The sequence below is a fragment of the Chelonia mydas genome, chromosome 9 (assembly GCF_015237465.2).
Source record: "Chelonia mydas isolate rCheMyd1 chromosome 9, rCheMyd1.pri.v2, whole genome shotgun sequence".
In the NCBI taxonomy this organism is placed as follows: domain Eukaryota; kingdom Metazoa; phylum Chordata; order Testudines; family Cheloniidae; genus Chelonia; species Chelonia mydas.
In genome coordinates this window covers 31438038-31452464 of record NC_057855.1, presented here as the reverse complement: position 1 = coordinate 31452464, position 14427 = coordinate 31438038, and the positions used below count along the sequence as shown (strand labels likewise).

At 36.6% G+C, this 14427-nt stretch overlaps 1 protein-coding gene across 12 annotated transcripts in view; it reads left to right on the top strand.

Moving 5' to 3' along the window:
* Positions 1-14427, top strand: part of LOC102937703 (U2 snRNP associated SURP domain containing) — a 69383-nt gene that overhangs the window by 43491 nt on the left and 11465 nt on the right. For all 12 annotated transcript variants that reach the window (XM_037909277.2, XM_007055002.4, XM_037909276.2 and 9 more), the window contains 10 exons: positions 815-881; positions 964-1127; positions 3532-3694; positions 4286-4365; positions 5868-5955; positions 6689-6811; positions 8362-8518; positions 9006-9101; positions 9829-9895; positions 12923-13085. In XM_037909277.2, coding sequence (XP_037765205.1) covers positions 815-881; positions 964-1127; positions 3532-3694; positions 4286-4365; positions 5868-5955; positions 6689-6811; positions 8362-8518; positions 9006-9101; positions 9829-9895; positions 12923-13085 — 1168 coding nt within the window. The remainder of the gene's footprint in view (positions 1-814; positions 882-963; positions 1128-3531; positions 3695-4285; positions 4366-5867; positions 5956-6688; positions 6812-8361; positions 8519-9005; positions 9102-9828; positions 9896-12922; positions 13086-14427) is intronic.

Sequence of the window (14427 nt, the reverse complement as noted above, 5' to 3'; positions counted from 1 at the left end):
TAATAGTAGAGTACAAAATGCATATTTTACACAACGTGTTACATGAACGCCAGGCTTCAGTAAAAGTTAGGAGTCTTTCTATTAACTTTGAGCAGGAATTGGATAAGATCTGTGGTTGAAATTCTGAATTTCAGTCTCACAAGAAACTCTGACATTTTGAAATTTCCTTTTGTCCTGAATCTGAATGGAACTTCAAAATTTCCCGCAAAACAAAATTTATGAAAAACTGCAATTCAGAAAAATCAAAACAAGCTTACCTTAATTTCAATAAGTTTGAAGTGTTTCATGTCAACTTTGTTTTAACTTTCATCTTAATTTATGCTATTATATTATAAAATTCTAAACAAAGCACTTTTGCCTGCCACAATATTCCCACAGAATGTTTAGATTTTGTCAAATCAGCATTTACAAGTGGAAAACTGTTCAGTTGAAAAGCTTTTGACCAGTTCTAGTCCCTCATGTACAACTTGAGTAACTGAACTATATTCTAGAGAGTACCTTTACAACTTCTAGTGTAGTCTTGGGGGCTATAGTAGCCCTTCAAGCTGATGTCTCCCCCTTGCAATGGGGCAAGCCACTTAATTTTTGTAGGTCCAGTAGCTGTGCTACCAAAATCCTACTCCAAAATCCTAGTGCAGGGGCAGCACTCTACTTCTGCTGCTCTTGGGTCGCTCTGTGGCCAGAGTGAGATGAGGGGAAGGAGTTGCATATTGATGCCTTTCATTTCTTTAAATAGTATTTCCTTTGAATTGTGTTTCAAATGTATACTTGCAATAACATGCTTTACTTTTTATTTCTCTCTGCCCCGGCTTAGGTTTTTGTTTGAAAACCAAACTCCAGCCCATGTATATTACAGATGGAAGCTTTATTCAATTTTACAGGCAAGTAATATGTTAGTGATAATTCACAATGTTGCACATGATAAAGTACAGGAACACTGTGAAATATTATTGCTCTTTTTAGGGAGATGCCCCAACCAAGTGGAGGACAGAAGATTTTCGTATGTTCAAAAATGGATCATTTTGGAGGCCACCACCATTAAATCCATACCTGCATGGGATGTCAGAAGAGCAAGAAACTGAAGCGTTTGTAGAGGAACCTAACAAGAAGGGTGCACTTAAGGAGGAGTAAGAATTTAAAAGATCTAGTATTTTCAATGATGTCATTGTAATGTCTTACCTGCTAATTTGTTTTTTTTTAAAGTAGTATGATATGCCATCCCAGGCATCCTACTGTGTTTTACTATAATGTTAGGAGTTTGGAACTCTCTTAGAACTATTGTTATGTTTTTAGTACAGTTCATGGATTTTTAGTGTGATTAATTCCTAGTCACCTTTCGCTTTTGACTTAGATTATGTTGAGTTGGCTTGCCCTGGCTTGTTTAACTGCTTGAGAAACGCTCAGACTGTTTACGTCAGTGTAGCCCCCTATTTATGGGGGTTGGAAAGATGATGTCAAAGTATTTGTTGGTTTCTTATCTCCATCTGTTGGTGGGTGAATATAATTCCAGAGTCTGGGCTCGAGAAAATAAATGAGTAGGTAAACATTGCCTGCTTTGGATGTCTGAAAAGAGTTAAATGTAAATGTTGTCCCTGTTCAACATCCTATCACCAGAATTTGATCTATCTTGACCTTATTCTAATCTGATAGACTTTTAATAATTTTATATCCACTGATTTCGTTGACTGAAAATTAAAATATGAAATAGCTACTAATTGCAGAGAGAAACTTAGTTCACAGGGCAATATAAAGTTCTGCTCTTCCATTTGCTGTAACTGCGATGACGTGTTAACAACAGTAGTGCACAAACTGTTATGTTACAAAAGGAACTTTGTGGCTGAACTTATTGAAAACAGCCATGTTAACTGCAACTCAATTCAAAACAGAAGCTAGAAAATTAAATTGTTCTCCCTACAGTCTTCCATTTGACAAACAAATTCTAAGACTATTGTACACAAAAGAGAGTTCACAATAAGTGTATTCTTGCATATACCTTTTTGTATCCAAAACCCTCATAAAAGATTGAAAATCACAGGCCTGATACTCCTCTCATATAGACATAAATTAGGAATAACTTTACTGAAGTCAATGTAATTGAATCACTTGTTACACTATTATGAGAGGAAAGTAAGGTCTAACGTTTCTCTCCTTATAAACATTTTCCATTTTGCCAACCTTTTTTCCCCATATGTTGCTAAAAGCCAATGTGTGGACTTCTATTCCATTATTTGTTCTTTCTTTTCACCAACATAATTATTGTAATATGTGTTAGTCTGTATCTGCAAAAAGAAAAGGAGAACTTGTGGCCACTAGTCGTCACCTTCAGCCCCCAACTAAAACCTCTGCAGCACATCATCAAGGATCTACAACCTATCCTTAAGGACGATCCCTCACTCTCACAGATCTTGGGAGACAGGCCAGTCCTTGCTTACAGACAGCCCCCCAACCTGAAGCAAATACTCACCAGCAACCACACAACAAAAACACTAACCCAGGAAACTATCCTTGTAACAAAACCCGTTGCCAACTGTGTCCACATATCTATTCAGGGGACACCATCATAGGGCCTAACCACATCAGCCACACTATTAGCGGGACGTTCAGACTGAGTCAATCTACCAATGTGATATATGCCATCATGTGCCAGCAATGCCCCTCTGCCGTGTACCTTGGCCAAACCAGGCAGTCTTTACGCAAAAGAATAAATGGACACAAATCTGACATCACGAATCATAACATTCAAAAACCAGTTGGAGAACACTTCAGTCTCTCTGGTCACTCGATTACAGATGTAAAAGTCGCAATATTACAATAAAAAAACTTCAAAAACAGACTCCAATGAGAGACTGCTGAATTGGAATTAATTTGCAAACTGGACACCATTAAATTAGGCTTGACTAAAGACTGGGAGTGGATGTGTCATTACACAAAGTAAAATTATTTCCCCACGTTTATTTTTTCCCCCTACTGTTCCTCACACGTTCTTGTCAACTGCTGGAAATGGCCCACCTTGATTATCACTACAAAAGATCCCACCACCCCCCGCTCTCCTGCTGGTAATAGCTCACCTTACCTGATCACTCTCGTTACAGTGTGTATGGTAACACCCATTGTTTCATATTCTCTGTGTATATAAAATCTCCCCACTGTATGCATCCAATGAAATGAGCTGTAGCTCACAAAAGCTTATGCTCAAATAAATTTGTTAGTCTGTAAGGTGCCACAAGTACTCCTTTTTCTTTTTGTAATATGTACAGCTTTGAAAATAGGGTATAACTTGGCGTAGACTAGAGGACAGTTTACAGTAGCCTTTGGTCTGTTTTAGTGGCTAGTTTGTCTTTAAATTTAATGTTTAAGAGGTTTTCATCTTAATGAATATGTATATCGTAATCACTGAAAACATATAACAGATTATAATATTAAGGTTACTTTGGCCCTAAACAAGTTGGTCTCTCTACAAGCTTAATTAGAAATTTATAGGCAAAGTGCTGTTAAATTTATATGAAAATGTGAAAAACTGTGAAATTTTAGGCAGAGAGACAAATTAGAGGAAATCCTGCGTGGATTAACGCCTCGTAAGAACGATATTGGCGATGCAATGGTTTTCTGTCTTAATAATGCTGAAGCTGCTGAAGAAATTGTAGACTGCATTACTGAGTCATTGTCCATTCTGAAGACTCCTCTTCCTAAAAAGGTATGAAGAATTTCTTTAATTGTACTGTGTATAATTAGGGGACCTTTCTCTATAATGGGTGCATGCAGTTAAAAGCATTGTTCCCTATGTTTAAGATGATACTGAGTTTCTGTATTAAAACCAGAGTTTGAAGTTGGTTTTCCATTCTTCTGAAAAGGGCCATTTTGTTCAAGCAAATTCTTGTTCTTTCTTTGCCTAGTATTTTTCCATTCAAAACTTTTCACATTTTCCATTCCTTCTAAATTAGCCTTGTGTACGGGGGGGCACAGACGGACGGGAGGTTGCCTTTTCACTGTCTGAATAGAATATTGTGAGTTTTCATAAATATGAAAAACAAATCAGAATTCTAATCTTTACCTGATACGATTATACAGCAAATGTATGTACTGAAGGTCTGATGACTGTTCTTGCTGAAAATGGTTATAAACATAGGAAAGTAAAGCTGGCATCAAGCTAGTTTAATTTAATTTAAAATAGACCAGCGTCTTTTGAATTTGCATGTCTTGTATTTATCCCAAGATATCACAGTATTATCACAGCATAATTTAAATTTTAAAAAGTTGGTCTTAATTTGGATGCTCTTTGTTGTAGATTGCAAGATTATATTTGGTGTCGGATGTGTTATACAACTCTTCAGCTAAAGTTGCCAATGCTTCATATTATAGAAAATTGTAAGTATCAAGTTTCTTACATTCTTTATAGAAATAAAGGAATGTAATCATAGCTTTAGAAGTACATTCATCTAGTTTTTCCCTCTGGATAAAAGGGGCAGTGCAATATTGTATTGTAAATAGGACAGGATAAACCCTACTTCATTGGTGTGGGTATCATTATTGCGTGCTCTCATAGTATATAGCATGCTTTTAAAATATGTGGTAAGTTTGCCCTTTTTGCTTGGTTTTTTTTTTTTCTCTCATGACCATCTTTTCATCTATGCACATGGTTTTCATTGGCTTGAATTTTAGAAGTGACCTTAAGATCCCAGTACCCATTTGCAACAGTTAGGCTGCTGCCTTGAACAACAATTTTCTGTTGTTTTTTCCTTCCATTCCCTGCACAGTTTTCCTCACCTAGCTTCTTAGTTTTCATCTTACTCTTGTTACCCTTTTGTAGCCTAATTCGTATCAGTGGATCAAATAGTAGCAGGAATTAGAATGATAGGAACAGCTGCTCCTTTGTGACATAGTTTATCACCTCAGTTTCTTTTTTTGTGGTCAGTTGTACTGAATTTACTTCCAAATGTGCTGAACTTTTGGAGTGAAAGAGACAATGTCAACTTGAAATCAAATTCATTTAAAAATTACAAGTTGTTAGGTGTTTCAGATATATCTGTCCCTAAGTTTCCTTGCTGAATTTTATTGTTTTACAATCACATTTCTTCTCTCTCATGTTACTGTGTAAAAGGCCCACATAAACAAGGAGAAGCATATTGTACAAGGAAATCAGGAAACTGACTATGTATGAAATCCTGTCAAACGCACAAAGAATACAACTGAAAGAATAAAGAAATATTTTTTCCTCCTTTCAGTGATGTTCCATTGTTAGCTCCCTTTCTCTCTCTCTCTCCTCCTCCTTCCGCCTCCACCCCCCGACCCCCGCCCACCGTTTCTGCAATTAGAGTCATGCAGGTGGTCCCTCACACCAATGTGGAGCCCCATTATAGAATTGGGGCTGTTGATGTTATTTGTAATAATAGTATAGCAAGTAAATCTAGCAGACAGAAGAGTCTTTTAAATGTTGACTTTGTCCTTTGAAAATCTGGAAGATCGCTATAGCACAGAATCTAAACTCCGAATTTTCCAAGCACTGTAAGAGGCACAGTACAGAACTTGCAATCAGGGAGAGGGAGCAAGCCTTTGTACCCTTTTGCTCCTGGGTTTCTTTGGAGCCTTGTTAAAGTTATGGCAGCCTCCTAGGCTGCAGCAGTGTTTGGACTCCCCAAAACATTGCAGCCCTCCACTCAGCATGCCCCCATGTTAGGCCTTATAAGAGAGGCTTATGGCTGGAGCAAATTTCACATGTAGTAACTGCATTTGGTTTATAGTTCAGTTCATGGCTACGGATCCTCATGATGAAACCCCAGTGTTTAAAAGGAATAGGTTCCAGGTGAATGCAGTATGAACTACAATCCTCATGTTACACTGTTTAATTTAAGAAATGTGTTTAATTCCAGTTTTGAAACAAAATTATGTCAGATATTTTCTGATCTCAATGCTACCTACCGTACAATACAAGGCCATTTACAGTCTGAAAATTTCAAGGTATGTGCATTATTGTTAATATGACATATTGAAAACGTGAATTAGTAATATACTTCAGCACAGGAGAATGTGTTCATAAACAAAAGTTGATTAAACCCCCAAACTTCCAAATTAAGGATAGTACCATTTTGAACATGCAAAGTTCCATTTCTGTCTCTTCTATCATAGAAGAATTTAAATTTGTGTTCAAACTGTGTCCATATACAAATGTTACTTTAAAAATGCTTAGAAGAAGAAAAACAGCTTTTCTATTAGAAGGTTTTTGCTCGAGAGTAAAGATCAATATAAATGAAGAAAATACAACAACTAATAGATTAAGTATATACTTATGGAATTGGGAAAGAAATGTAGCATTTGAGAATGGATTTGTTCTGGTAGGGTCACTTTTTAGTTTTATATTAGACAATGTACGTTTCAGTGTAAGAAATCTTAATGTGAGAAGAAATTGCCGGACGCAGAATACACAAACTTATTTTCACCCTTTTTGTTTGTTAGTGGTTGATAATTAGACTTTATAAAATCTTAACAGAGAATGGTCATTTGCTACTTTTAAACTAAATTTATTTCTAATTTCTATGTGCAGAAAACATACAGTATTATTTTTCTGTTGAAAATTGATTATATGCCAAATGCATGTTTTTAAAACTTTATAGTTTTATAGTGCTGTGCTATAAACTTCTGATAATTTTAAAATACCTCTTATTACAAAATGCTAGCATTTTTCTATTTTTAGCAACGGGTAATGACATGCTTCAGAGCATGGGAAGACTGGGCGATTTATCCAGAACCCTTTTTGATCAAACTGCAGAATATTTTCTTGGGGCTTGTAAATATTATAGAAGAAAAAGAAATAGAGGTAAGTGCTTGTCTTAACTAATGCTAAACCTTGATAATGGTGCAACTGGGGTGAAGCAACCAGAAAAAATTGCAAGGAATATTTTGGCACCCCTGATTGAGTGAGTGCTGCTGCTGTTTATGACAGGTTTGAAATTTATGAATTTTGATAAACTTGAGGTGTCTGTTGGCTGCTCAGGTGGCAGCTAAGAGAACTTCTTTCCATCTGTGCCCTGGAAGATAAATGTGACAGTTTCTTTCAGATATGGATGTTGCTACCATAATTCATGCCTTTGTCACTTTCAGACTAGATTACTGTAATGCAGTATATCATGGGGTTACATCCTGAGCTATTTGGGAACTGACGCTAGTGCAGAATGTGACAGGCCATTTACTTTGTACTCTAAGTACCTGGGAGAGCTGACTTGTGAATTTCCAGGTGGAATTTAAGGTGTTGGTATTAACCTTTTAAAGTCTCTCTTCCTCTGCCATAGTATCACAGTTGGAATTAGTGGAGCTACTTGAGCTGGAAGTATCTCAGTTTAAATGAGGAACTGTTGGTATGTCGTCATGCAGGATGGCCTCTGCAGTTTGCTTACCACCACCTGGGTCTATCAGAGCCAGGAATTGCTTTTGTTTTTTTCCAGGAGAGGAAGTCTGAAGGATGTCTGTGTGAGGTGCCTGGATGTATAATTACAGTGGGATGCACTGTAGACTCCTAGTTGTTAGAACACCCAGAGCATGGGATGGGTCCTTACTGATGTTTTTATAATTAAATATATATATGTCCTAAATGAGGAAGATCAAATCACTTGGGGCTAGTAAACAAATACAGGGTAGGAACAAGTCTTTGCATTGCAGCACTGCCAAAATATAGTATACAAGAGTTGGTAACTGAAATATAAATGGAAAGTAGGATTGTTCTTATTGTATTGTGAATGCTAACAATAGAATCAAGAAAACACACAAGCCTGAAGGAAAGTGCTTGCTTGTGCTTACTGTATTAGAAAGATTATTTAGGAATGGTTAATTATGTGAATATTGCTTTGTGTTGCTACCAAGGAGGGAGACTATTTGCCAGTTGCTCAGTTTAAAGTCTTTCAGGGAATCTTTCACATATCTGAAGTCAGGTGCACAGCTGTGTGTCCTTGAGTAAATTAAGGCATTTGCCTCATGAGCCAAACCTGTACTTTATGTATGTGTTTCATCGTCCTTTCCTTTGGATATGGATATTGCAGAACTCTTAAGTAATGTGTGGACAAATTCAAGTTTCCTAGTTTTGTATGAGATAATTTAGTCACTTCTGTTGAAATTACACAGCAGTGTAAGGAGCAAATATCAGTTTAGAGTAATGCGCTAATATATGTGCTACCAGGAACACTTCGTTGTTTTCTATTTAAGATGTGTTTGAAGCTATAACTTAAAAAAAAAAAAAAAAAAAAAAAATCCAGAAAGTAAGTAAATGTTACCTGAAATGAATTAGAGAAATTAAAGTAAACAATGTAGATCACTCATTGGGCAGCCCCTAGCTGAAGGAATTTAAGTATTTACCATAAATATATTTGCCTACAGGAAGTACCAGATGATCTTGATGGAGCTCCCATTGAGGAAGAGCTTGATGGTGCACCACTGGAAGATGTAGATGGAATTCCTATTGATGCTGCTCCGATAGATGATCTTGATGGAATCCCCATTAAATCACTTGATGATGATCTTGATGGTGTACCTTGTAAGTTCAACTTGTAATTTGGAACTCTAGGTTTCCTGATATAATGTACTTAATGCTGATATAGGAGCTTGACTTGAAGAAGTTAATAGCCTTGTTCCTCATTGTAAACTTGAATTTCAAAATGAAGTACACCTAAACATTGAGCAGCAACAAGGAATAAGACAGAGTATTTAACAAATAGAATGTTGAGTTGATGAGTGACTATTTTTAATCTTATGATGTCAACAAAATTAATTTATAATTTGTTGTTTTTAGATTGTAATCTCTTGGGGCAGGGACCATGACTCCCTAAATGTTTGTGCAATGCCTACTGTGGTGGGGCCCCAATCCTGATCCTTTTGGGTGTTAATAGTGATACAAATAATAAGTAAGATGGCACAAGGCACTTAAATATTTTATTAGACTGCAAATGCCCTAATAAAATTCAGAGTTTAAGATCTACTGAGAACTTTGGACAATGATTTTCTTAATATTTTTTCCTCAACAGTGGATACTTCTGAAGAGTCTAAAAAGAATGAGCCCATATTCAAAGTTGCCCCTTCAAAATGGGAAGCAGTGGATGAAGCAGAATTGGAAGCTCAGGGTTAGTTTAATAAAATGTTTAAAATTGAGGCACTTTTGTAAGTAAATTGGAAATTTAATGTTTTACTTGTCACTTGGCTGCTTTTCATGAACACTTGTAAGCAAGCTATCTAAAACTATTAATGCAGTTTAAATACCTTCAATGATAATCTCTTCCTTCAGTTATAACTTTCTGTGAAGTAAATTGAGCTTTGTTCTGCATGTTTTTCATACTTTAGTAACATGTCAACTTTAAAAATCTTCCAGTGCCTAACAAATAAATATTGGAAATCATTTAGTGATATACTACAGATTACCCATTCCCAAATCTTTATTCTAAGGATAAAATTTTTAAAGAACACCCAGAGTTGCATTTTCAAAAGTAATGTAAGTAGTTGGGCTCCTAAGTCCCATTGATTGGTTTTGAGACTTAGACTTATAATTACCTATATCATTTTTGTAAATGGGACTTAAGCTTCTGAAAGTTACTCAGGTGCTTTTGAAAATTTTACCCTAGGTTTGCTGTGTGTTGTCATTAAATAATAAATCAGAAATATATTTAACTATTCTGATGAAGTGCAGTTTTGAGTAAAGATGTAATTCGTTTCAATGAAGAGGGGATATTTGTAGTAAACACTGGATGCTACAGAGTTGTACATTTTGCATTTTTTAATTTTTACATATGACTGTCAAATTTCAGATGAAGTAACTTTTGTTTATCTTTAAAACTTTGTTATTTTTTCTTCCAGCTGTTACAACTTCTAAATGGGAGTTGTTTGACCAGCATGAAGAATCAGAAGAGGAAGAAAATCAAAAGTAAGGCTCTAAATGTTTCTAGTTTACCCATGTAGGCTTCTTAAAGTTAAGGGCTGCCTTATTGAAGTCTATGGCAAAACTCTTGTTGACTTCAGTTGGGCCAGGATTTTCATCCGAGCTGATGTAATAACTACCTTGGTGTAAGATTACAAATTCTAAACCCTTTTCGGGAATTTTTTGAAATTCAGATAATTTTGATAAATTATTATCCCTCTGATTTAAGAATTCCCCAGTGCATTTGTATATACAGTAGTTCATTAGGTTACAACATTCCATGTAACAGTAACGTGTGACTGGCAAACTAACAGCGTATTGATTTTAGTGTAAAGGTCCATTCCAAGCTTGGATTTTGGTAGCAAGGAAATGTCATCTTTATTGAATAAAGGCTATATTTAAAATATTTTTGTTTATGTAAACAGTACAGTTTTGTTTCTAGATTGCTTTGAAAGCAATATTTAACATCGTATAACTTGTTACAATTATAGTGTACATATGCATTTTTAACTGTGAGAGACCCCAGAACACAGTTTAAAATGACATCATTTTAACTATTCTGCTTACCCTATGCCAGAGGTCCCCACACTGTGGGGCATATCCCCCCTTGGGGGGTGTATGGAATAACTTTAAGGGGGACTTGGCTGGGCCCAGGTCAGCCTCCATGGGGGTGCGGGAGTGGGGTGGGAGCGCCACCCAGCTCTGCTCCTGGCCCCACGCCCGGGATCCTGGCTGCCAGCCCCCTTATCCCTGTCCGCATTCACACCCCCATCCCCAAGTCGTGGCCCTGCTCCTGGCCCCGGTTTGGGCGCGGAGCTTGGACAGGGGTAAGTGGCGGGCGCGAGGTAAAAAGTTTGAGGACTTATGGCGTGTCTTCTTTAGACCCTTCTTGTTTACAGTGTCACCTGAAAGTGAGAACAGGTGTTCTCATTGCACAGTTGTAGCCAGTGTTGCAAAATATTTGTGTGTCAGATGTGATAAAGATTCATATGTCCCTTCAGAAGCAGTGCAGACCGACGCGTGTTCATTTTCATTATCTGAGTCAGATGCCACCAGCAGAAGGTTGATTTTCTTTTTTGGTGGTTCGGGTTCTGTAGTTTCTGCATTGGACTGTTGCTCTTTTAAGACTTCTGAAAGCATGCTCCACACTTCATCCCTCTCAGATTTTTGAAGGCACTTCAGATTCTTAAACCTGTAGCTATCTTTAGAAATGTCACATTGGTACCTTTGCATTTTGTGAAATTTGCAGTGAAAGTGTTCTTAAAATGAGGAACATGTGCTGGATCATCATCCGAGACTGCTATAACATGAAATATATGGCAGAATGCAGGTAAAACAGGGGACATAAAATTCTCCCCCAAGGAGTTCAGTCACAAATTTAATTAACACATTATTTTTTTGACAAGTGTCATCAGCATAGAAGCATGTCCTCTGGAATGATGGTCGAAGCATGAGGGGGCATACGAATATTTAGCATATCTGGCACATAAATACCTTGCAGTGCTGGCTACAAATGTGCCGTGCAAATACGTGTTCTCACTTTCTGGTGACATTGTAGATAAGAAGAGGGCAGCATTATCTCCTGTAAATGTAAACAAACTTGTTTGTCTTAGCGATTGGCTGAACAAGAAGTAGGACCGAGTGGACTTGTAGGCGCTGAACTTTTAGATTGTTTTGTTTTTGAGTGCAGTTATGTAACAAAAAAAAATCTACATTTGTAAATTGCACTTTCATGACAGAGAGAGTGCACTACAGTATTTGTATGAGGTGAATTGAAAAATACTATTTATTTTGTTTATCATTTTTACAGTGTAAATATTTGTAATAAAAAATAATATACACTTTGATTTCAATTACAACACACAATACAATATATATGAAAATGTAGAAAAACATCCAAAATATTTAATAAATTTCAATTGGTATTCTATTATTTAACAGTGCAATTAAAACTGCAATTAATTGCGATTAAGTTTTTTGAGTTAATCATGTGAACTAACTGCAATTAATTGACAGCCCTAGTTAAAATCCAAATTAAAATTTGAAAAGAGGGAAAATATGAAAATGTAGATATGAGCAAGATTTTTAGCACTGCATACCTTTGTTAGTCATTGCTGCATTCTGATTTGATCAGTTATTCTCTGTAATAATGTCAGTTGAACTCTTTCAAAAGAAGTTGTATTCAGTAACCCATTAGTGTCAAATAGTATGTGTCCAATACTACCTGAAGTTTGACATGTGAGACTTGCATAGTTACGTGAACCCATCTAAAGGTTCACTTTCTACTTTGAATCAGAAGAGCAGGTGGTAGCTTTCCCAGATATATGATTTTCTTGATACTACGAGACCTCATGCAGTGTTATAGTTTTTGAGAAGTCTCTGGTCTTTTGTTTTTTAAGTAGTTTGAGAGCATCAATAATAATAATTACAGCATCTTAGACTGCATTATGTGTTGAGCTGCAGCACTCTAGTGGCGAGTTTGGGAATACCATTATACAGTTAGATACTTCTGATGTGTGTTCTCAGGGCTGAGAGAAGAAATGTAAAAACAGAATACTTTTATTTTGTTTTGGAACTAACTACATTTGAAGAAGCAAAAATTGCATCACTTAGATCGATCCTGTAAATAGTGTTGGGTCACCATTTTTAGCTTCATAATTATCAGAATAATTATGAACTAAGTGACTGAGTTCGTATAGTTTTTGAAGCGCTTTGTTGGGATGCATTTAGTGTACAGTGTAAAATAACTGAGGCTTAAATGTATGTTTCATATATTAAAAAAAAGAGAGAGAGAAAGTATTAGGGTAGCTACCTCCATGCACCTGGTCAATGTCTGACACAGTACACCATTAAATTGCAAGTTTAGGTGTATCGGTTAGTAAGATTAACTTACCTAGAAATCTGCAGAAGTACAGACCTAAGACTGTAAGAAGCACAGACGTTTCAATAAGTAAGATTTGTAATGTTCAAGCAAATTATTGCATCAAGCAGATATCTGTATACTAATGGATTCTGTACTTTTGCCCTTTAAAGTCAAGAAGAAGAAAGCGAAGATGAGGAGGATACTCAGAGTTCTAAATCAGAAGAGCAGCATATGTACTCCAATCCCATCAAAGAAGAAATGCCTGAATCCAAGTCATCAGTCAAGTACTCTGAAATGAGTGAAGAAAAGCGTGCCAAACTCAGAGAGATTGAGGTCAGTGTGTTTAAAAAAAATAAAAATAAAATAAATTGATTTATACCAGAAATATAGTTGTTTTATATTTTGAATTAAATAACTCTAGTCCTGCAGTATGGATTCTCCTAAGTTCATTCTATTTTATAGAAGAGTTATATGTACTTAGGAATATCCACCCACAAAAATGCATTAAAGAATGAAAAATGTGGGCATGAAGGGTCACATGTGAAGTACGCCCTATTCTTCAGTTCTGTTGTTTTGCTTTACTTCCACTCCACCATCTGCCTCAGTTTGCTCCTTGATCCTCCTTTCCCCTCTTCTGGCAAGTAGGCGTGACTCTTGGGCTATTCAGGGACTGTCAGGTCCCTTTGTGGCTCTGTCTCTAACTTTCCTGCTTCAAAGTTTCTTCTCTTTCCAGTTTTTCTTTCTGTGTATTACCGCAGATAGAACAAGTGCTAGAAGTTACTGCTCCAAGTACCAGGGCCACAAAGCAAGGGAGGCAGAGACCACCTAGGCAGGTGGGGAATTGAACTGATGATCTTAGTTTGGCATGTAGTACTTGCTCCTTCTCTGTTCCTCCTCCAAGCGGAGTTGCAAGAATATCTGCTGAACTTGGGGAACACAGATTCTCTCCAGCCCCTCTCCTCGCACACACCTGTAAGTGGCTGATTGGCTGAAGAGCTAAGTGGGAGTGGAACTAAAGATCCTTACTCAGCATGGGCTCAATCAGCAATGGGGGGCTTTTTGTTGCAGGTGCAATACAAAAATGCAAGACTTAAAACTGCACCATTCTCTCCAACTTTTATTCAGTTTAAAGCCCTGTGAATTGGGCTGTGATACTTGAAAAACTGAGATCTCTAGTGCACTCAGACAATAAATAAAAATGACACTACAAGGCTGTTAAGCCATGTATTGTAGATTCAGCATCTTGTGGAGACAAAACATTATTTATGTTTTGGTTAATGTATTGTATGTGGCATTGCAACCGCCTACCCAACAATCACTACCAAAGCACTATTGTTATATAAAACTAGTATATAAATATACTCTCACAGTACCTTTAAAAGACATGAAGAAATAATATTTTGAGCATGCCAATTCTTAGTTTTTCCGAATGTGCTTTGATATACACTGTTTAACAGCTCAGATTATTAAAATTAACAGGCCATAATTGAGCATTGTGCCCTCCAAGAGTTTGAAAATTTACCTGGTAAGAAGCAGTTCTGATTGATTGAAATCTGAATAATTTGAAAATTTAAATAGAATTTATTTCTGATTCTGCTCTTGGTGGCAATAATCTTGCAAAATAACCCAACAACAACCCCTCACCCACACACACATTATGCTAGTATAATGAAAG